This window comes from Rhinopithecus roxellana, chromosome 15, assembly GCF_007565055.1.
Source record: "Rhinopithecus roxellana isolate Shanxi Qingling chromosome 15, ASM756505v1, whole genome shotgun sequence".
In the NCBI taxonomy this organism is placed as follows: domain Eukaryota; kingdom Metazoa; phylum Chordata; class Mammalia; order Primates; family Cercopithecidae; genus Rhinopithecus; species Rhinopithecus roxellana.
Window position 1 is genome coordinate 5,291,650 of NC_044563.1, and position 23,948 is coordinate 5,315,597.

The window sequence follows — 23,948 nt, forward strand, 5'->3', positions numbered from 1 at the left end:
GAGGGAGGAGAGCTGACAGCACACTGCGTTTGCATGGTGGGGAGGGAGGGCAGCTGACACAGCCTCTGCCTCAGGCGCTTGCTGGTCCAAGAAAGTGTGCCTTCCTCACAGGGTCAAAGTACAAAGTCTGGGGAAAAGGCAGCTCGCTCCAGAGAATCAGCAATAAACCAGGACAGCAGCGGCCAGGCGCTGGGAGGCCGGGGCAGGACGTAGAGGGCCTGGCGCCCGCCTCACCTTCACAGAGAGGTCAGCCGCAAAGACCAGCAGGCAGAGCACCTCGACACTCTCGGTCAGGCCGCAGGGCGGCTCCCAGGGGACAGCGCGATAGCGCACATCCGCCGTGCTGGTGAGCGAGGATGGGGTCTCGATAAAAGCCAAAAACAGGATCAAGAAGATGGTGAAGCTCAAAGTCCTGGAAAGGGAACAGAAACATGAAAACGCAGGAGTCGGCAGCCCTCGGGGCCCAAAGGCTGATCAGGAGCTTCCCCGGTCCGAAGCGCGGGAGCTGGCGCTGCCTGAGCGTGGACACTCGTGACTGGGGAGATCACGAACCTGCTCAAAGCTCCATTGCCGAGGGCTAACCCCAGCATTCCAGAAAGGAACCCTTGTTGTCGAAGGAGCTTTCTATCACAGGCCATCTCCTTTCCAGAGAGGACGATGGTAACCGCCCGATCTATGTAACGGGGAGCCTGCCTGGACCCTGAGACCAGGTGATCCCCAGGTAGGGGCCAGCCTCCCCCACCACGCAAGCCGGCAGGAACCCTGAGTTCCACATGGGTGCGTTCTCACCGTTGGCATACGTTCGAGTAGTATCGTCGGTAAAGCCACGTCGAGCTGGCATCCACCCGGTGATTGATGGAGCGGTACTGGAAGCAAAAAGTCGCATGAGGCATGACAGGGTGGGCCGCCACCTGAGCCCCACACCACACATGAGACAGGCCCAAGTCTCAGGCTGTGGATCACAGCGACGCTTCAGCGTGTGGACGTGGCTGGCCCTGACCCAGCAGGCCCACACCATCACAAACCATGAGGTTTGCCCAGCACACAAGACCTCACAGGCCACACACCCAGGGCGGGTGGGTGGGTGAGCAAACGCTCAGGTAACACTTGCTGAGGGCACGGCCATGCCTGTGTCTGCCCGTGAGGCTCTCTCTTCTCTGTGCAAGGCTGACCCTCCCACGCCCCGTGCACTTGCCATCCTCCAAGACACCCCCACCCACCCAGGACCTAGAATGGGGGGTCCCCAACAGGCCTCGGAACAGTGCATCGAAGCAGCAAATGCGTCCAGGATGCAGAAAACAAGTCCTCCGGGGACTGACGGACAGCCGTGCCCAGAGGCTCCGCCCTCAGTTCTCTTAACCTACAGCCCAGCAACGGAGGCCTTGGCCCCAGTCAGTCACCCCTGGAGGGGCGAGCCAGTTGGAGGGTGGCCACCCCCCAGGTCAGGCCACAGGGAGCAGGTGCCACCGACCTGAATAGCATCTTCGATGAAGACCACAGCCTGATCAATGCAGAGGTCCCACCTGGCCGCGGCACCTGCAGGCAGAGGGGGACATCAGGTGACCGAGCAGGATGACATGGCCTCACCCTCCAGGACACCCGGGATCGAGGAAAGATGCCGGCTGCAGTTCCTCCCAAGGCCATGTGTAAAGAGATGACTCCACCCGGCAGTGGGGCTGCAAGTGCCTGCCCAGGGCAGGCAGGTAAGTGCCTCGGCATCACGTATGCAGGGCAGGCCCAGGGCACAGCGGCTCCGCCTGCAGCACATACACCCAGCAAGCCCGTGAGATGCAGCGCGTCCTACAGGGCCCCAGTGCCAGACTCGGGGTTCAGAGCCCAGCTCCTCCACGTGCTAGCAGGAAGGCTGTGGCTGGCTCCTCCTCTGCCAAGTGGGGCTATTCACAGCCACCCACTCGGCTCCCCAGAGGGTACTGGGAGGTGCAACGCAGGAGGGCAAGAGCCCCCTGCCACACTCCCCAAGCATACTCGGTACACGGGGCTGCTGTCACCCCTCTTCTGCTTGGCCCGACCCTGGCTCCTGCATAGCCTTCATGAGCCAGGACACTGCACCCAGTATCCCACCCACCCTCATCAAACTAGACCTTAGATTCAACACCAACAGGGAGAACTGGCATCTAGAACCCGAAGGCACCGCCATGAGGCTTCATGAGAGCTACCCAGGTTCCGTCCCCTCACTGTCCCGGCCCATGGGCCCAGGCAAGCCCACCCAAATCACTCCCAGGGTCAGAGCTTTGGGAACGCCCGAGTCCCCCAGCTTCTGCCGGTGCCTTCTGTGGTGAAGGGTGGCCGCCCGCCTTTACCAACAGCACAAGCAGGGTGGAGCCTCCCGACAGGCCTGGGCAAAGGCGGCAGTGGCTCCTGACTAGGAGGGGCCTTCAGGAAAAGTCAGGTGGCACAGAAGCCAAGGCCCAGCACCCTGGCCTGCTCATAAGCCTCTCGCCCGCCATGGAGCAGCCAGCGGGCACACCTGGTCAGTCACCAAGCCACTGCGGGAGGCCCGGGCCACCCACCCGCATCGCAGGCACACGCCACCTCTGTGGCCTCGCTGCAGAGCTGCTCCTCAGCAGGCCAAGGGAGAAGGAACGCTCAACTCGAAGCAACTGAGGAACCCGGAGAGGCTGACACTTCCCAGCCCGGGGAGAGGGCGAAGCAGCTGCCTTTTCAGTTGAGACTCGGCTTTTACACCTGGCCCCTTGGGACCCACAGCTGCACCAAGACAATGTGGTGACATGGGAGGCAGCAGCAGAGGCCTCGGGAGGTCCTGGTCCCCGGGCAGAGGTCCAGACCATGACCCGCCCACTCTGTTGGCCATCCCTAGGGAGGCAGCTGCCCCTGTCCTCGGGGCTCCTGCTTGGGGGCATGAAGTAGAGGCAGCTGGGCCCCGGACGGATTAGAGATGTGAGGGTCCCAGACAGAAGCAAGAGACCGGAACCCCACTGGCTCTGCTTGGCCCTGCTGCACTGCCGGAAGCAAGAGCCTTCCCTCCCTGCAGCTTTGGTACCCACGTGCACAGCCACGAGACCCACCCTGAGGACAGCCGAATGTCTCCCCAGGGAAGCTCTGAAAGTGGCTACTGTTTATGTCCCCTGAGCACATCCTGGGATCGCTGTGAACAGAAGCCACACTGTTTTGTTCCCTGCTGTATCTGCAGAGCCCAAAACTCCAGCACACAGGACTCAAAGCTGATTTATCCCATGAATAAATGAACAGCCCCGAGGGGAGCCTGGGGGGCAGGTGATCTGAAAGGCCCCATCTTACCAAATTCCCTGGGAGAAGATAGAATCTCTACCAGGAGAGATCTAGTGATACAAGTTTCTTAGACAAGAGACAAGCTGCCGAGTTCCAGGGCTCACTCCAGCCCCAGGACCATGGAAAGTGCTCACATCCACCCAGGCCAGCCATCCCGGGCCAACAGTGGTGGGCACCCCTGGAACCATCCCGCACTTGTGGTTCCATTTCGCCTGGCTTTTTGGTTGCTGGCTTATAAAATTCTGAGTCTGGCCATCCTCTATTCTACCCTGCAACAGCCCGAGAATCTTGCTCCAAACACTCAGAAGCACATCACAGCTTCCCCTGGGTCCTCACTATTCCAGGCCCACACTCCACCCTGGCCTGGCACGACAGGTTCCCACATTTGCCGGCCCGCCTCTCTCCTGTCTTTCAACCCTCTGTGCCACTCATTCTGAACTTGGCTCTGCCAAGGCCATGCTCTCCAAAGCCTCCAACCCTTTACTCAGGTGGCTGCTTCTGCCAGGAGCACCATCCCCTAGTGTGTGGGTCCAGGAACTCCCCTGGGGCAGCTCGCCCCGCCCTGAGCTCATTACCCTGGAGGCAATCACCTGTCCACACACCATCACCCAACCGGGGCTGGAGGGTTCTGCAGGGCACAGAGGACAACAGGGGCTGAGACGCTGCATCCAGCACACCAGGCCTTGACACGGCTTCCTAACCCCAGCCTCTGCCCCGCAACATCCAGGTCTGAGCTCCCGCTCCCCTCTTGCTCCAGGCTCCAGGCTGCACAACCTGTGTAGGGTCCTGACCAGCATCCTGTGTGCCCCTGGGCAAGTCCCTTAACCTCTCAGTGCTCCAGGTCTTCGTGGACCCCCACCCAGTAGGAGCTAAGTACAGACTGAATGACTTACCATAGCCAGAGTACTTTGCTAAGTGAGCCCTTCATAAGCACTCAGTTACTCTGAAAGCCTCTATAGCATTGTAATCCCTTGTCCTCTTTTTTGATAATCAGTAAAAGTGTGATTTTCTGACCCAGAAACAACAGAAAACAAATGTCTTCAACCTTTGACCCCGGCCCCGTCAGGTGGGGCTAAGTCAAAAGGACCCGAGAGCAGGGTCCACTGGGGTCCTCGGGGCGCCCACAGCAGCAGCCCCCCACCACCCGTTGGCAAGAGACCAACCACAGGACTTGCGAAGCAGAGCACAGGGCCTTCATTTCAGAGTCTGGCACAGGCCCAGGCACGGAGACTGAATGAGCCTTTCGGAGTCTCCATGGCTCCATAGTCTACCAGTCTTGCTGGGGACCCTGGCCAAGGAGATTCAGAACACAGAGCGTCCTGTCCACGTTCTCAGAAGCCCTGGCTGAGGCCACAGCATAGGGACAAAGAGCGCTCCCTGAGAGCCTCCTCTCGTCAGCCACACTGCCCAGCAGAGCAGGTCTCACCTGCCAGGGCCAGGACCTGCAACGATCACGGTGCTTACCCAGGATGGCCACTGGCCTCCACCCCTGTCCATCAGGCCCTGTGCTGAGGACAAACTCTGGATGCTCTCTGAATCCCCACAATGCCCACAAGGCAGTCCCTAGTATTATCTCCCTTTTACTGAGATTCAGAAAGGTTAAGCAGGGCCAAGCACGGTGGCTCACGCCTGTAATCCCACCACTTTGGGAGGCCGAGGCAGGCAGATCACCTGAGGTCAGGAGTTTGAGCCCAGCCTGGCCAACATGGTGAAACCCCATCTCTACTAAAAATACAAAAATCAGCCAGGCGTGGTGGCGGGCGCCTGTAGTCCCAGCTACTTGGGAAGCTAAAGCAGGAGAATCGCTTCAACCCAGCAGGTGGAGGCTGCAGTGAGCCGAGACCGCACCACTACACTCCAGCCTGGGTGACAAAGTGTTACTCCGTCTCGGAAAAAAAAAAAAGACCAGAAAGGTTAAGCAACTGCCAAGGCCACACAGCCAGGGTAGCCCCAGAAAGGCGCCCAGACCCCTAGACACAAAGTATGTGTTCCCTGAACGTGCCATATGCTGGACGTCTCATCAAGGGGCCTGCCAGAGCTGCTCCCTGCAGATCTCCGTTCTGACTGGTCCCAGGAAGCACCTGAAGAACTTCCTGGAGGCAGCTTCTGAGGTGAGCAGACAGGGTGGCCACCTCAGTCTCTGGTTTTTCATCTCTTGTCAGGGTCCCCTCCTTGGCCCCCCATTACCCCATGGATGGGCATATGCCACTGACAGTGGGAGGCACCAGTATTCCAACCCAGTTCCTTCCAGACACAGGAGGAAAGAAGGAAAGAGAGGCCAGAGAGGGAAGCAGCCAGGTGTGAATTCTCAGAGTGATTTGAGCAGCAGCCGCACCAGAACAGAGGGCTGTGACCTTGGGCAGGTCTCAGGGCCTCTCTGGGCCTCAGTTTCCTCATCTATAAAGTGAAGCTAAGGTCCTTCCACCTCCAATCCAGAACCTAATTCCCCTGGTGTCAGCGAGGGGCGGATGCACCCCACCCTCGGAGGGATTCAGCAATCTTCAGACCAGGACAAAAAACAGGAACAGCAGGAGGGAGTGGGGAGGGGACTCTGGGCTGGCAGAGAGCAAGGTGGGGAAGCCGTCACTGTCTAGGGGGCCCACCCCAGCCCCACAGGAGGTGGGACCGGGAAAGACACCCTACAAAGAAAGGACTCCTAGCTCCCAGCTGGTTCGAATCCCACTTCTGCCACTTACTGGCTGGGTGACCTTGGGTAGGGTAACGCCTCTCTCTGAGCCTCTGCTTTTCCCAGAAGAAACGGGAAAAATCAAAGTGCTGTCTTCTCTGAGTCAATCAGGCGACCCTCGGGAAGTATGGGGTCTGGGCCCGCCTGGGCACACGGAAGGTGCCTGCCTGCCGTAGGGGGCCTGCTCCCTCGGGGTTGCCCACGGCTGGGCGAGGGCCCCTCCGATCGGCTGGTCGGGATCAGGAAGCGACACGGAAGCGATCCCAGCTCTGCCCCGCCCCGGTCCGGGTCCGCAGGACGCAGCCCACTCGCCCTCAGAACACCGGCTCCCCTGGCGCCCGGCGCGGCCCGGGCCCCGCTCGGACTCGAACCTGTTGGGGGTGCGCCCGGCAGGACGCTGGGAGCTGCGACAGCGGGACCCCCACGCGCGACCCCGGTCTCCCGGGCCAGTCCCCTTCCCGGGTCCGGGCGGCTCACCAGGGCCGACTTGGATGCTGCGGCAAGTGGTCAGCCCCGCCGGGCAGTCGCCGCCACCGCCGCGGGCCCGGCCCAGCAAGGGCTCCGACTCCGCCTGGGGTTCCGCCATCCGGTAGCCCGCACGCGGGACCCGACGCTTAGAAACTCAAGCCCCAAGAGCGCCCAGCTCCACTGCGCAGGCGCGGAGACCCCCTCCCCATGCGTTCTGGCCGGGGAGCGCACGGCACTGTGACGCAGGGGATCCCTGTACTCCCAGCCAATGATAACCGGGCCAACTGCGTAGGGCGGAGCTTAAGGGGCCCCGCCCCCCTGGGGTGGAGCTCAGCTTCCTTCCACTCAGGGCGGGGCAGCGCTCTGGGGCTGAAGGGCCCAGGGCTGGGGAGGAAATACGTTCTCAATGGATGGTCTGTAAGTCCAGAAGCTTCAGCATCACCTGGAAACATTTTAGAAATGCAAATTATTGGGCCCTTCTAAACCTACTGAATCAGCACCCCTGCGGGCAGGACCCAGGAATCTGTGTTTTAACAAGTATTCGGGGTGATTCTGATGCATGTGAATATTGAGTACCTGGGGTCACTGCAAAGGACTCCCCCAATAATGGAACTGGAGTTTACCCTCTGATAGTGAAATTAGGAGGATTCAATATAATTAAGGGAAGAGTTTAAAAACACATGACACACTTAAAAAACAATTACAACATATATAAAAAGTGTTTTCAACATGAATGCATTAAAGACCTTGTATTCGTTTTCTATTGCTACAGTGAGAAATTACCACAAACTTAAAATATAAAACAACTCCCATGCATTATCTTTCAGTCCTGCGGGGCAGGAAACCAGCAGCTCGACTGGGTCGCTGTCTCAGCGCCTCACGAGGCTAAAGTCAAAATGTCAGCTGCTGTGGGCTCTTATCTGCAGACTTGGGAAAGCCCACTTTCCAGGCTCATCCAGGATATTAACAGAATTGTGTCCATGGGCCTAGGACTGAAGCCCACATCTTCTTGCTGGATGTTGGCTGGTGTCATTCTCAGCTCCTAGAGGCCACTGCATTCCTTCTACAATGGCTTGAACACCTCCATCATCAGAGCCAGCAAGCAAGAGCACACTGAAGACGCTTCAAGATGCAGCAAGATGCCTGTAATCCCAGCCCTTTGGGAGACCAAGGCTGGTGGATCACGAGGTCAGGAGATCAAGACCACCCTGGCCAACATGGTGAAGCCCTGTCTCTACTGAAATACAAAAAAATTAGCCAGACGTGGTGGCACATGTCTGTAGTCCCAACTACTCGGAGGCTGAGGCAGGGAAATCGCTTGAACCCGGGAGGCGGAAGTTGCAGTGAGCCAAGATTGCGCCACTGCACTCCAGCCTGGCGACAGAGCGAGATTCCTTCTCAAAAAAAAAAAAAAAAAAAAGATGCTGCAAGATGCTTCCAATCTCTGTGACTTCCCCTTCTGCTACATCTCTTTGCTTTCTCCCCACCTTTTGGGGAGGGGGGAGAGGGTTTAAAATAAATATAACATAAAATGTACCATCATAACTGTGAAAGGAAAATAAATCTGAGGACCCCAAAGTCACTTAAGCCAAAGGGAAAAGTCAAGCTGGGAACTGCGTCGGGCAAACCTGCCTCGCCTTTTCTTCTTTAATAAAACAGCTACAAAGATGTAAAAAGCCACATACCTCCCTCACAACTTGCCCACCAGGAAATTTTTTGTGGGCCCCAAGAAGTTTACCCTAAAACGGTTCTGTTGAATTTTGCCCTGACAATGTAAATTGGTAGCTGGTCTTCACAGGTTCCGAATTTTATTACTGCAATTTTTTTTTTTTTTTTTTTTTTTTTTTTTTTTTTTGAGACCGAGTCTCGCTCTGTCGCCCAGGCTGGAGTGCAGTGGCACGATCTCGGCTCACTGCAAGCTCCGCCTCCCGGGTTCACGCCATTCTCCTGCCTCAGCCTCCCCAGTAGCTGGGACTACAGGTGCCCGCCACCGCGCCTGGCTAATTTTTTGTATTTTTAGTAGAGACAGGGTTTCACTGTGGTCTCGATCTCCTGACCTTCTGATCCGCCCGCCTCGGCCTCCCAAAGTGCTGGGATTATAGGCGTGAGCCACCGCGCCCGGCCAGGATGGAACTCTTAAGTCATCCCTCTGCTCGCCTGATTGCTTCCTCTGGTGTAAAAATGCAGATTCACTGAGCTAGACTAAGGCATAAGTGACTGTTCCTCTACCCCTGCAACCTGTAAACTGTGTATTTCAGTGAAAGGCTGATCAAAGACTCAAAAGAATGCAACCTTTTTCTCTTATCTCTGCACATATTTTTAAAATTTTTCCCTCTTTCCCAATATCCACCCTTTCCCTTTTTTTTTTTTTTTTTTTTGAGACAGAGTCTTGCTTCACTGCCCAGGCTATGGTGCAGTGGCGCAATCTCCGCTCACTCAGCAACCTCCACCACCGCACCCGGCCTCTTTCCCCTTTAAAGATTGAAGTCCTACAAATCATCCTCCGAGGAAAGCATAGACCTGCCTCCTAGGCACTCCTTAACCTTGGCAAAATAAACTTACTAAATAGATTGAGACCTGTCTCAGATATTTTTACTTCACGAAACTATATTTAAGTGTACAACTCATTGATATTAAATACGTTAATGATGCTATACAACTATCACCTCCAGTTCCAGAGCTCTTTTCATCTTGCAAAACTGAAATTCTGGACCCATTAAGCACTGACTCCTCACTTCCCCAGCCCTTGGAAACCACCGTTCTCCTTTCTATCCCTACGATTTTGGGGACTCTAGGTTCCTCATATAAGTGGAATCCTGCAGTATTTGTTCTTTTGTGACTGGCTTATGTCATTTAGCCTAAAATCCTCAAGGTTTATCCATGTAGCATGTGTCTGAATTTCCTTCCTTTTTAAGGTTGAATAATACCCCACTGTATGTATCTGTGACATTTTGCTTATCCATTCATCCATGGATGGGCACTGACTTGCTTCCACCTTTTGACTGTAGTGAACCATGCTGCTGTGAACATGGATGTAGAAATAATTCGTCAAGCCTCTGCTTTCAGGCCAGGTGCTCACACCTGTAATCCCAGGTGGCTCACATCTGTAATCCCAGCACTTTGGGAGGCCGAGGCAGGCCGATCACTTGAGGTCAGGAGTTTGAGACCAGCCTGACCAACATGATGAAACCCTGTCTCTACTAAAAATGCAAAAATTAGCCGGGCATGGTGGTGGGTGCCTGTAATCCCAGCTACTTAGGAGGCTGAAACAGGAGAATTGCTGGAACCTGGGAGGCAGAGGTTGCAGTGAGCCAAGGGCTGGTATGATTATGTCAGAGGCATTCAAACCAGAGCGACTCCATCTTGAGTAAGGACTAGGAAAAATGAGGCTGGGACTTGCTGCGACTCCATCTTGAGTGAGGACTAGGAAAAATGAGGCTGGGACTTGCTGCGACTCCATCTTGAGTGAGGACTAGGAAAAATGAGGCTGGGGCTTGTTAATCTGCATTCCCAGAAAGTGAGGCATTCCCAGCCTCTAGATGTTCATAGTTAAGGGAACAGATTGATAATGTTTACTAAATAGACCTAGACTTGGGAGTGTCCTGATATCCTGATATCTTCAGAACAGAAGCATTCCTGATTTTGCTTTAAAGAGAATAATATCAATCCTTGCAAAATACAGTAATTAAGAAAATTCTTTATCACAAACTCTGTTAGCAGAACACATGTCCTCATGATCTTTGATCTTTTATCATCTTATATATATAAAGGAGTGTTGTACCTAGGGTGGATGCGTTCCTCCTTACTTTCCAGAACATCCTAACTCTGTCTATGGAGCAGCTGTTCTGTCACCACTTTACTTTCTCTTTTTTTTTTTTTTTTTTTTTTTTTTTTTTGAGACAGTCTCGCTCTGTTGCCAGGCTGGAGTGCAGTGACGCAATCTCGGTTCACTGCAACCTCCCCCTCCAGGTTCAAGCGATTCTCCTGCCTCAGCCTCCTGAGTAGCTGGGATTACAGGCACCCTGCCACCACGCCTGGCTAATTTTTGCATTTTTAGTAGAAACGGAGTTTCACCATGTTTGTCAGGCTGGTCTCGGACTCCTGACCTCAGGTGATCCACCTGCCTCGGCCTCCCAAAGTGGTGAGATTACAGGCCTGAGCCACCGCGCCTGATCTCTTTTTTCTTTTGAGACCGAGTTTCACTCTTGTTGCCCAGGCTGGAGGGCAGTGGCGCAATCTCAGCTCACTGCAACCTCTGTCTCCTGGATTCAAGCGATTCTCTTGCCTCAGCCTCCCAAGTAGCTGGAATTACAGGCACACACCATCACACCCAGCTAATTTTTGTGTTTTTAGTAGAGGCGGGGTTTCACCATGTTGGTCAGGCTGGTCTCGAACTCCTGACCTCAGGTGATCCACCTGCCTAGGCCTCCCAAAGTGCGGAGATTGCAGGCATAAGCCACCACACCTAGCCTACTTTACTTTCTCGATAAACTTGTTTTGGCTTTGCACCGTGGACTTGCCCTGAATTCTTTCTTGCGGGAGATCCAGGAGCCCTCTCTTGGGATCTAGATCAGGACTTCTCTCTGGGAACAGTCACACTGGGCTCATCAGATAATCCACGATGATCTCCCTAATTTACGATCAGCTCATTAGCAACTTCAGTTGTGTCTACAAAATCCTTTTTGCCATCTCATCTAACACAACCATGGGCAGGACACCAGGAGTGAAGATCGTGGGTGCCAAAATTCTGCTTCCTGCAGAGCCTTTAAAATCCCATAAATTCAGCCTTAAGTTCCCCATATGGGAAAAGACTTGAACCAGAAGTTCCCAAGAAAGAGGAAATATCAATGGGGAATGCCTGAAATAAAGCTCCATCTCATTAGGCTACAAAGAGATGCAAACTAAAGTAACAATGAAATCACTGAACTCCTAAGTCAGCACATGTTTAAAAGATGACACAGCCGGGCACAGTGGCTCACGCCTGTAATCCCAGCCCTTTGGGAGAGAGAGGCGGGCTGATCACGAGGTCAGGAGATCGAGACCATCCTGGCTACTAACACGGTGAAACCCCGTCTCTACTAAAAATACAAAAAAAATTAGCCGGGCGAGGTGGCAGGCGCCTGTAGTCCCAGCTACTCGGAGGCTGAGGCAGGAGAATGGCGTGAACCCGGGAGGCGGAGCTTGCAGTGAGCCGAGATCGTGCCACTGCACTCCAGCCTGGGCGACAGAGCAAGACTCCATCTCAAAAAAAAAAAGGCACAGCTCTGGGGAACAGAGTGGAGTGGAGAGAGATCCCAGGATGTGGCCACAGGTTTGAGTTTTGCTCTTTGTCTGTTTTTTGTTTGTTTTTTTGTTTGTTTTTTGTTTTTTTAACAAGGAGCATACATTTTAAAATGTGAAAAGAAGTATAAGATATTTTTATTTCAAAGAAAGGAAATAATAAATGCATGCAGCTCTCTGCAAAAACAGCACATCCCAATGAATTGTCTTTATTGCCACTAAAGAATTCCCTTGATGTTTGGGTACACAGCCCCAGAGGCCTTAGTGGAATGTGGTTCCCGGTAAGCAGTTACACCATGTGGAGCGTGATGCAGGAGGGCAGCTCAGAAGGGGCAGAAAAAAACGATGGGGGCAGGGCCCAGCGAGGTCCCACAAGAGGGCGCTGAGACTGAGATGGCAATGTCCTGCCGCTGGCACAGCCAGAATGGGGCGCAGACGGATGGCATCTGGGCTGTGTCCCTCACGGGCATTCAGTGAGTCTGTCACCACGTACTGACGGGTGTCGGGAGGGAGAGCACCATCCTCACAGCAGCCTGGCAGTCCCTGTTTGTGGGTGTTCTGGGCCCTGGCTTAGGGACCGGTCACCCAGGGAGCAGTGCTAGCCTGGGAGTAAAACTAGAGAGACACAGCCAGGCACGGTAGCTCACACCTGTAATCCCAGCACTTTGGGAGGCCGAGGAGGGCGGATCACTTGGGGTCAGGAGTTCAAGACCAGCCTGGCCAACATGGTAAAACCCCGTCTCTATTAAAATTACAAAAATTAGCTGGGCATGGTGGCCCACGCCTGTCATCCCAGCTACTTAGGAAGCTGAGTGAGGCAGGAGAATTGGTTGAACCCAGGGGGCAGAGGTTGCAGTGAGCCGAGATCATGCCACTGCACTCCAGCCTGGGCAACAGAGGGAGACTCCATCTCAAAAAAGAAAAAACTAGAGCGACACCAGCCCAGCCTCTGCAGGACCTCGGGCAAGTCACAGCACTTTTTGGCTGCTCAGTTGCCTCTTCCGTGAGGTGGGGGCATAACAAGCCCAAGCCCCCCGTGCGGGGTGAAGGGGGTCTTCCTAGGCACACATACCGCCATGGCTGAGGTCCAGACCCTGGCTCCAGCTGCTCCTTCGGGACCAGTTGCTCTGCGAGGTTGACCAGGAACTGCCCCCCAGCCAGCCCTGCCCACCAAGCATTTGCTGAGCGCCTCGTATGTGCTGTGAGCTCTTCTAGGTGCTGTGGATACAATAGATGGGAGAGCAAAATGGGGATCTGCTGCTGGCTCTGCTGCTTCCACGCCTACACTGGCCCAGCTGTGAGATGCTGGGAGTATCATCCCCTCTCTGAGCCTCAGTTTCCCCATCTGTAAGATGGGGAGAGAATTGCACCTCACATGGCTGTTGTGAGGATTCAAACAAGATGACATGTGTCAGAAGCAGGGCCAATGGAAAGCACTTGTGAAGGGGGCACCCTTCCAGTAGGCACAGTTTGAGTGCCCAGCCCCATCCTCAGAGCTCCTTGTCTGTCTGGTCCAGCAGAGGAGACTGAACCCAGAAAGAGGAGGCTATGACAGCATTTCCCAGACCCAGAGAAGAAGGGGCACAGACTCAGTGGCTCTGGCCACCTCCCCTTCAAGGCTATACAGTCCAGAAAGGCCCCCGAAATCCTTTTAGGGAGGGAGAAACTGAGCCCGGAGACAAGAAGGGCTTGGCCAAGATCTCCCCTCATCTGCAGCCGAGGTTGGGTGAAGCCACCAGTCCTCCTGCCTGCCCCATGCATGGGTCTTTCAGGTGCCCCAGACTGGGAGGCAGTTCTGCAGTGGACTCGAGGCAGGGCAGTGACATCCTTTGACCCTCTCCCACCTATCCCCTACCCTTATCTTTCTCTCTCCTTTCTCTTCCACCCTACCCACCACTGTTCCTCTTCCTCAACCCAGAGAAGAGAGATAACCCTTCCACAGTCCCTGTTTAGGTGATGGAAGAAGCCGTCCTAGAACCAGGGATGCTGGCCAGACACGGTGACTCACACCTGTAATCCCAGGACTTTGGGAGGCCAAGACAGGCAGATCAGCTGAGGTCAAGAGTTCGAGACCAGCCTGGCCAACATAGCAAAGCCCCATCTCTACTAAAAATATAAAAAATTAGCCTGGTGTGGTTGTGTGCACCTGTAGTCCCAGCTACTGGGGAGGCTGAAACAGGAGAATGCTGTGAACCTGGGAGGCGGTGCTTGCAGTGAGCCAAGATTGTGCCACTGCACTCCAGCCTGGGCGACAGAGTGAGACTCCGTCTCAAAAAAAAAAAGAACCAGGGTTCCTGGATCTCCAGTCCCCTCAGGCCACTGGACACAGGGCTACAGCAAACAGGTCACAAAGTCATTCCTTCCCTGATGGGCGTGCTGCCTGCATAGAGGCTGGGGGTAAGGCAAGAAGGAGCTAGGGACAAGAGGGAGCTCTGGGTGGCAGGCAGTGGGAACCCAGATGATTTTGATGCACAGTCCCCTCGGCAGGGCACAACTCACCATGGGAAGTAGAAGCACTTGGCTGTACCCTGTAGGCTGCTGCACCCAGACAGACGTAACCCTTCCTTATTCCTAACACTGAGCATGTATACTATGGCTTTAGAATTATGGTCAGCTCAATTAGCTCAGTGCTTACCAAACTTCAGTCATTGTCCTTCCACCCCTTGCTGTTTGCCATCCCACACCCATCTGTACCTCCATTTATCTTACGGTTCTCTTCAAATTGATTTATATGGATTCATTTTCTGTACTTAGTTTCATTGTAAGTAATAAACACTAAAACTCAATTTGATGTGTTAGCTCTATATTTCTAAGAGATGGTAAAATAAATATGCATATTAGTTATCTATGACCATACGACAACCCCAAAACCCAGCGGCTTAAAACAATGCTGATGATCTCCTAGTTTTTCTTAGGCAGGAATCTGAATGCAGCTTGGCTGAGTGCCTCAGACTCTGGGTCTCCGAAGAGGTTGCAATCAAGGTGTCAGCCAGGGCTGCCATCATCTCAAGGTCTCTAACCTGTTTTTACTCCCACCTCTGACACCAAGTGTCTGGGATTTTTTTTCCCACACATCAGCCAACTCTCTGGACACCAAGTGAGTGTTCTACAATTCCATTTCATTCTGACACTATCTTCCTGGAGTTAATGCAGATCCCACATGTTAAGGGATCCCACAAGACTGCCCCCACTTCAGATGTCAACTGAAAGTCCAGTGTCTTCTGCACTAATGACAGACTAGCTATAAATTGAAGGTTCCCACAGTCTGCTCCTCAAGTTAAATAATTTGCTAGAATGGCTCATAGAACTCAGGAAAACAGTCTACATACCATTACCAGTTTATTGTAATGGATACAACTCAGGAAAAGCCAAATCGAAGAGATGCATAGTCAAGGTATGGGAGAGGGGCTCCATGCCTTTCTCTGAGCCCACAACCCTCCCAGAGCCTCCATACGTGCACCAAACCAGCTCTCTGTATTCTGTTGTTCTCATGAGATCTGATGTTTTTATGGAGGTTCCATCACACAGGCATGATTGACTGAATCAGTGGCCATTGGTGATTGAACTCAATCTCTGGCCCCTCTCTCCTCCCTGGAGGTTGGGGGTGAGGCTGAAAGTTGCAACCCTCGATCACGTGATTGGTTCCTCTGGCTACCAGCCCCCAGCCTCCATGAGTCACCTCATTAGAATAAACTCAAGTATGGTTGAAGGGGGCTATTATGAGTAACAAAAGACACTTCTCTCACCCATTTCACTTAGGAAATTCCAGTGCTTTCAGAAACTCTATGCCAGGAACCCTAGATGAAAACCAGATATATACTCTTTATTACATTACAACAGCACAAAGCTGCCCTAGGGAAGGGTCCTCTTCCAAGCTTGCTCAGTGGCTGTGGGCTAGATTGAGCTCTTCACCGGCTACTGAACTGAGGGCCTCGGTTTCTCAGAGGCTGTTGCCCAAAGGCCTCCCTCAGCTCCCTGCCATATGGGCCTCTTCACAGGGCAACTCACAACACAGTGGCTGGCTTCACCAGAGCAAGCAAACAAGAAGAGCCCAAGAGAAGACTAACAAGATGGAAGTCACAGTCCTTCCAACCTAACCTCGGAAGTGACATCTCATCACTCTTGCTGTATTCTATCAGGTAGAAGCAAGTCACCAGGTCCAGCCCACCCGCAAGGGGAGGGAACAGTGAAGCCGTGACCACCAAGAGGTGGGAGTCCTTGGGAGTCATCTTAGAAGGCTGCCTACCACAATATGTAGTGTGGAAGTTTACAGTGGTAAGCGAGACTGTGGGTACATGCCTGCTCCTATACCTCCTAAGATCCCACACCCCACTTCCCATCTGGTTCTCACAGCCAGCCTGTGAACCGAGGACACTGTCACTCTTCTTAGTTGGCAGATGAGAAAGTCAAGGCTAGAGAGACTCTGTGATGTTGCATCGCCCAGAGGGCTGGTGGCACAGTGTCTGGACGCAGCCCTGGTACGTCATCCACTGTTTCACACGAGGCCAGGACCCACCCAGGGTAGGATGATGTCGGGACGGTGAGGCTGACCCAGGCCGGTTGATATAGTCTGGCTGTGTCCCCAACCAAATCGCATCTTGAATTATAGTTCCCATAAACCCTACGTTGTGGGAGGGACCCAGTGAAAGGTAATTGAATCACGGGGGCAGTTACCCCCATGCTGCTGTTCTTGTGATTGTAAGTTCTCAAGAGATCTGATGGCTTTATAAGGGGCTTTTCCCCCCTTTTACTTGGCACTTCTCCTTGCTGCTGCCACCTGAAAAAGGACATATGTGCTTCCCCTTCCACCATGATTGTAAGTTTCCTGAGGCCTCCCAGGCCATGCTGAACTGTGAGTCAATTAAACCTCTTTCCTTTAGAAATTACCCAGTCTCACGTATGTCTTTATTAGCAACGTGAGCATGGACTAATACACTGGTCAACCCACAGCAGCTCACTGGGATTGTCAGAGCATCCTAATCAGAGTGACTCCATCTTGAATAAAGGCCAGATAAGGCCAAACCTACTGGGTTACATTCCAGGGGGTTGGGCTCTCTTGCCCACAAAATGATTTTTATGGTTGAGGTTGAGAGACTGAGTTGATGACGCTAACTAACTAAAGACCCAGAACTGATGGAAATGTCCCAATCTTTCAAGAACAAAAAGCATTCTTGGGTTGAGAATAAGTTTTTCTTGCCAGGCATGTGGCTTGCTCCTGTAATCCCAACACTTTGGGAGGCCAAGACAGGTGGATTGCTTGAGCCCAGGAGTTCGAGCCCAGCCTGGGGAACATAGACAAACCCTGTCTCTGCAAAAAAATTAAAAATTAGCCAGGCGTGGTGGTGCATGCCGATATTTGCAGTTACTCAGGATACTGAGCTGGGAGGACTGCTTGAGCCCAGGAGATGGAGGTTGCAGTGAGCTGATATTGCACCACTGCACTCCAGCCTGGGCTACAGAGAGACCATTTGTCTAAAAAAAAAAAAAGAAGAAGAAGAGGTTTTTCTTTTTTTTTTTTTTTTTTGAGACAGAGTCTCACCCTATCACCCAGGATGGAGTGCAGTGGCTCAATCTCGGCTCGCTGCAACCTCTGCCACCCAGGTTCAACCGATTCTCCTGCCTCAGCCTCCCAAGTAGCTGGGATAACAGGCGCCTGGCACCGCACCTGGCTAATTTTTGTAGAGAAGGGATTTCACCATCTTGGCCAGGCTGGTCTTAAACTCCTGAACTCATGATGCACCTGCCTCGGCCTCCCGAAGTGCTGGGATTATAGGCGTGAACCACCACGCCTGGCCAGAAGAGGTTTTTCTTAAAGATAATAGTACACTGGCAAATTCTTATTAAAATCAGTAGTAACATAGGAAAATAATGCCAACAGTCTGTCACAAGCTGATCACAAGCCTTTGTAATAAAGCACACTGTTTTTAACAGCCTGAATAAGCAAGCACTATGTTTAAAGTAGAAGCATTCCTCCTCTTGCTTCCTGAGGACACCCTACTCTGCAATGAGTGGTTCCTTTTTTTTTTTTTTTTTTTTTTCTGAGATGGAGTCTTGCTCTGTCCCCCAGGCTGGAGTGCAGTGGTGCAATCTTGGCTCACTGCAAGCTCCGCCTCCCGGGTTCACAGCATTCTCCTGGTTCAGCCTCTGGAGTAGCTGGGACTACAAGCACCCACCACCACGCCCGGCTAATTTTTTGTATTTTTAGTAGAGATAGGATTTCACCATGTTAGCCAGGATGGTCTCGATCTCCTGACGTCATTATCCGCCCGCCTCAGTCTCCCAAAGTGCTGGAATCCCAGGCACGAGCCACCGTGCCCGGCCAAGTGGTTTCTGATAAACTGTTTCAACTTTAATATACTCTGCGACTCACCCTGAATTTTTTCCCACAAGAGATCCAAGAACCTGCCCTTGGGGTCTGGGAAAAGACCCCTTTTCCAGGAATAGGATTGCCGTCCAAGTCCCCAACACAGCAGCTTCCTCTTGCGAAGGAGACCAGCCCAGCTGTGTGAGCCCATGTTGTGTGAGGTCGATGAGAAAGGGGGTCCCTGGCACAGAAACCCCATTCCCTGCCCTCCCCCTAGGCTAGAAAACAACCCAGGAGAGTCATAAGAGGACTCTGTTCTCCTCTTCCCCCCACCCTGCTGACCCATAAATGAACCAAGAACGACCCTCACAGCACAGCTGCACTCTCCAATGTGGCTTTTGTTGCCTGCCACGCATGTCTTTTGGAACCAGCAGTGGAGAAAGATGTCTTCTTGGTGGGGGCAGTGATGTTGGCTCAGCCTGAGGTCCCTTATGTCCTGCCAGGGCCAATGGCTGGTGCCATCAACTGGGAGCTTTTTCTCCCAAGGCACCCAGAGGTTGCACCTAACGTGGCTTGAATGTCAGAAATACCTCCCTGGGCTTCCAAAAACTGCCCCAGTTGTGTTACTTTCGCCAAAGTGCCCATCATCTCTCCCCCTTAATTTTATAGGAGGAAAAAATGGTATCTTCCAGGGAGGCTAACAGGGCTTCTGTGAGGTCCAGCAATGAGTGGAGGCACCAGCACTGCACTGAAATCAATGGCTCCCAAGATGGAGAATGCCTGGGGAGGCAGGAAGTCCGCTCCCCTGCAGGAACCTCCCAAGAGGGACTGGAGCGTCCCCGCAGCCTGGAAACTGGCCGTCGTCTGAGGTTTAGCACCCTGGGCCTGCTCCAGATGTTTTTGGCCATATTTACTTCCCCCACTCGGATGCGTCAGGCCAACTGCCCACGTGTACCTGGATTTCCTCTGTTTAGCTGCATCGGCAGGGGGCATGTGCCCGTATCGGTCTTTCTAAGGGGAGCTCTGTGGTTTTGATTCATTCATTCAGTCATTCACCCACACATCTACTGAGCACCTACTACAAATCATGAACTGTCCTAGGCACTACAGAATAACACCAAATGTGCTCATTGTAACAGTCTCTGATGATTGCTAAGATCACATGGAAGAAAGCAAAAACCATCAGCCTCATGGAGTGCAGTGGCACAATCTTGGCTCACTGCAACTTCTGCCTCCCAGGTTCAAGCAATTCTCCTGTCTCAGCCTGGCACCTGGCACCACTCCTGGCTAATTTTTGTTTTTAGTAGAGACAGAGTTTCACCATGTTGGTCAGGCTGGTCTCGAACTCCTGACCTCGGGTGATCATGTGAGCAAAGCCTGTGGTCATGTGAGCAAAGCCTGTGCCCTGACCCACCCACCACCAGCTCCGTGAGCTCTGGCAACCCCAGGATCTCGCCGAACCTCGGTTTCTGTATCTGTAGAATGGGGATAATGATGGTGAGGGCCCAGGTCTGCAGACAGAAGGGACATGCAGTAGGGCCCCAGGCCAGGTTTCTGCCCTCCCACCCCTTCCCTTCATGCCCATTTTCCGGGAGAAAAAAAAAATGGGCCAGGCACAGTGGCTCAAGCCTGTAATCCCAGCACTTTGGGAGGCTGAGACGGGCGGATCACTAGGTCAGGAGATCGAGACCATCCTGGCTAACACGGTGAAACCCCGTCTCTACTAAAAAAATACAAAAAACTAGCCGGGCAAGGTGGCAGGCGCCTGTAGTCCCTGCTACTCAGGAGGCTGAGGCAGGAGAATGGCGTGAACCCGGGAGGCGGAGCTTGCAGTGAGCTGAGATCTGGCCACTGCACTCCAGCCTGGGCGACAGAGCCAGACTCTGTCTCAAAAAAAAAAAAAAAATGCTATTTTATTTATTTATTTATTTATTTATTTATTTATTTATGTATTTTGAGGCAGAGTCTCGCTCTGTCACCCAGACTGGAGTACATTGGCACAATCTCGGCTCACTGCAAGCTTCGCCTCGCGGGCTCACGCCATTCTTCTGCCTCAGCCTCCCAAGTAGCTGAGACTACAGGCGCCCGCCACCACGCCCAGCTAATTTTTTTTGTATCTTTAGTAGAGACAAGGTTTCACCTTGTTAGCCAGGATGGTCTCGATCTCCTGACCTTGTGATCCGCCTGCCTTGGCCTCCCAAAGTGCTGGGATTACAGGCGTGAGCCACAGCACCCGACCTGAAAAAAAAAAAAAAAATGCTATTTAAAAATCACCAGGTATTCTCCAATCCCTTGGGAGGCCAAGGCAGGAGGATCACTTGTGCCCAGGAGTTCAAACTCAGCCTGAACAGCATAGGGAGACCCCATTGCTACAAAAAATTTTTTAAATTAGCTGGATGTGGCCTGACACGTGGCTCACGCCTGTAATCCCAGCACTTTGGGAGGCTGAGGTGGGCAGATCACAAGGTCAGGAAATGGAGACCATCCTCACTAACACGGTGAAACCCCATTTCTACTAAAAATACAAATTTAGCCAGACGTGGTTGCGGGCGCCTGTAGTCCCTAGCTACTCAGGAAGCTGAGGCAGGAGAATGGCGTGAACCCGGGAGGTGCAGTGAGCCAAGATGGCACCACTGCACTCCAGCCTGGGTGACAGAGCGAGACTCTGTCTCAAAAAAAAAAAAAAGAAAAGAAAAATTAGCTGGTTGTGACGACACAAGCCTGTAGTCCCAGCTACTTGGGAGGCTGAGGTGGGAGAATCGCTTAGGCTGGGGAGGTGGAGGCTGCAGTGAGCTATGATCCCACCACTGCCCACTGCACTCCAGCCTGGGTGACAGAGAGAGATCTTGTCTAAAAAAAAAAAAAAAGCTCACGAACTATTCTCCCATCCCTTGTCACACTTCAATCTTGAAACTACTGCCCAGAGCAGCCCAGGGTTTACCCCTCTGTGGCACACTGGAAAATGAAGACTCAGAGAGGCTGTGTGCTTTGTCTGAGGTCACACAGTAAGTGAGGGGCACAGTGAATGCCAAGCCTGGCCCAGGAGGGGAAGGAGAGCGTGTGAGCCGGGCACAGGGTCCAAAAACGGGGCGTTGGTGAGCAAATCCCTTGTCCTGCCCTGGGGACCAACCCCTGGGAAAACCAGATACTTCCCAGGCCAGGGCGCGCTGCACGTGCTATTTTGAGTTCTCTTGCATATGACACAAGCAACAGGAATTTGGGGAGACCCGGGCCATTTGCTATGTTGGGAACCAAACAGCCTGTGGTGGCAGCCAAGGATGGGGCCGTGGGGGACGAGAGTCACCAGGGTGGCGTCGGGAAAGTGAGGGCTGAAGTCCGAGCCCAGAGGCCTGTGGGGTCGGGGGTACAGAGAGGGGAGAAGGCTGGGAGGGGCCCCTGGGGTGAAGCCCCGGGAGAAGGAGGGGGTCGGGGGTACAGAGAGGGGAGAAGGCTGGGAGGGGCCCCTGGGGTGAAGCACTGGGAGAGGGAGGGGGTCGGGGATACAGAGAGGGGAGAAGGCTGGGAGGGGCCCCTGGGGTAAAGCCCCGGGAGAGGGGGTCGGGGGTACAGAGAGGGGAGAAGGCTGGGAGGGGCCCCCGAGGTGAAGCCCTGGGAGAAGCCGGGGCCAGTCAGGCCTGGCTGGGAGGACAGCCAGTGGGGTGGAAGCTGGGGCCTTGCCAGGTCTTAGGCCGGGGCCCTGGACTCTCCCGCTGAGACAAGGATTTGAGCACAAGTAGTGTGTTTGGGTAGAGAGCCTGGGAAGACGGGGAGGGAAGGAGGGAAGGGGTGCAGGGGAGGGGAGAAGCCAAATTACAGGGATTTTCGGCAGTGGCAGCAGGGCTAGGCCCCATGGAGACCTCTGGGAGACCACATAGAACAAGCCTCGGAGGTATCGGGGAGGTGGGGAAGCAGGGTGTTCTCCCCACTCCCGGTGGTCCCTGGCCATGGCTGGGAGCTGTTCCTGGGGTACAAATCTCCCTGCATGGAGGGGCCGGCAAGAGGGCACCACCAGTCTGTCCTGGGTCGGGGAGTGCAAACATGCAGCGGACGGCACCACACACCCCTGCAAGGAGGTAGTGCCGAGCTCAGACCCTCCCCACACACCCACGCACAAGGAGCACCCGTGGTTTGAGGCTGCAGTGAGCTGTGGACATGGCAGCTCCAGCCACGCCGCAGAGTGAGACTGTCTCTAAAAAAAGTTTTTTAGAGACAAAGGCGGTTAGGATTTTCACTCATCTTCTTTTCTGTTTATTTATTTATTTTCTTTGAGGCAAGGTCTAGCTCTGTCACCCAGGCTGGGGTGCAGTGGCACAATCACAGCTCACTGCAGTCTCGACCTCCTCAGCTTAAACCATCCTCCCACCTCAGCCTCCCAAGTAGCTGGGCCACAGGCGTGTGCCACCACGTCCAGCTAATCTGTTTCTTGGTTGTAGAGACGGGGTCTTGCTATGTTGCCAAGGCTAGTCTTGAACTCCTGGGCTCAGTGATTCTCCCTCCTTGGCCTCCCAAAGTTTGGGGATTATAAGCATGAGCCACTGCACACAGCAAATTTTTTTTTATTATTATTAAAATAAAAATAAAAACAAACACACAGATAAATAAAAAGTGCAGGCCAGGCGCAGTGGCTCACACCTGTAATCCCAGCACTCTGGGAGGCCAAGACAGACGGATCACCTGACCTCAGGAGTTTGAGACCAGCCTGGCCAGCATGGTGAAACCCCGTCTGTACTAAAAATACAAAAATTAGCCAGATGTGGTGGTGCTCACCTGTAATCCCAGCTACTAGGGAGGCTGAGGTAGGAGAGTTGCTTGAACCCAGGAGGCAGAGCTTGCAGTGAGTCAAGATCATGCCACTGCACTCCAGCCTGGGAGACAGAGCGAGACTCCATCCCAAAAATAAAATAATATAAAATAAGATAAAAATAAAAGGTACAAACTGGACTTGTGCTACACAGGAACTGATGAAAGGAACCAATGTAACCCACCCCCTGGACTGTGTGTTATTCGCCCACAGAAAGCAGTGAGGCACCAACACCGGCTTCAATGGGAGTGGTTCTCGGAAACATGACATTGAGTGAAGGAAGCCCAGCTCGAAAGGCCACATATTACATGATTCCATTTGTACGAAATGTCCAGAATAGGCAGGTCCCAAGAGAGAGAAAGCAGCTTTACAGTTGCCAGGGCCTGGGGGGAGGGAGGAAAAGGGAGAAAATGCTAACAGGGATAGGGTTTCCTTTTGGGGTGATGAGAACATTCTGAAATTGGAAAGTGGTCATGGTTGTTCAACCTTGTGAATATACTAAAAACCATGGAAGGGTATCCTTTCAAAAGAGCCCATTTCATAGTAAGTGAATGATGGTGCAATTTCAAAAACGCACATGCAGCAGGGCCATCTTTAAATGAGATAAACGGGGAGAGCCTCTGGGAGGAGGCGCCGCTTCAGCTGAAGTCTGAAGGCTGATGAGGGTCCGCCAGGCCCTGGGTACAGACAGGGAGGCAGGAGGAGCCTCAGTGTGCGGAGGAAGTGCTGAGAGCCGTGAGCTTGAGAGGAGACGACCCAGAGGAAGTGGGGGGCAGCTGCAGACCCTGTGGGGCCTGGTGTCCGTGTTGAGGGGTTTAGCCCGCACTCCGAGAGCAAGGAGAAGGCCACCAGAGGGTCTTGAGCAAGGGAGAGAAACATGTGGGATTTGTGCTTTCAAGAGGACCCTGGGGGAGGCCTGGGGGGATTAGAGAGGAAGGAGGCCGATGCTCCAGGGGGACCAGGTGCCTCTGGGACGCGATGGCTTGCGACTGGGCTGCCGTTACCTGGTACAAGCAGCCATTCACCGCTGGGCCTGAAGAGGAGCCATGGTGGGGGCAGCTTGCTCTGGGGTGGCCAAACCTCACAATGTCTTAAAGGTGGTAACCCTGCCCTCAGACAATGAGGCCCAGGCTGGGAGA

The 23,948-nt window shown here is 53.5% G+C and overlaps 1 protein-coding gene across 21 annotated transcripts in view; it reads right to left on the minus strand.

Moving 5' to 3' along the window:
* Nucleotides 1–6,654, minus strand: part of TPCN2 (two pore segment channel 2) — a 38,441-nt gene extending 31,787 nt beyond the window's left edge. For 17 of the 21 annotated variants that reach the window (XR_004053615.1, XR_004053618.1, XR_747427.2 and 14 more), the window contains exons 1-4: nt 6,434–6,542; nt 1,472–1,536; nt 790–866; nt 235–412 (exon numbers count right to left, since the gene is read on the minus strand). Coding sequence is in view for 13 of the 21 variants with exons in the window: in XM_030918065.1 (XP_030773925.1) it covers nt 235–412; nt 790–866; nt 1,472–1,536; nt 6,434–6,542 (429 nt within the window). In the remaining 8 variants the exon portion in view is untranslated. Of the gene's footprint in view, nt 1–234; nt 413–789; nt 867–1,471; nt 1,537–6,433 lie in introns of all 21 variants that reach the window. The other 4 variants (XM_030918061.1, XM_030918058.1, XM_010358436.2 and 1 more) reach the window with 1 other exon arrangement.
* Between the last annotated feature and the right edge of the window lie 17,294 nt (nt 6,655–23,948).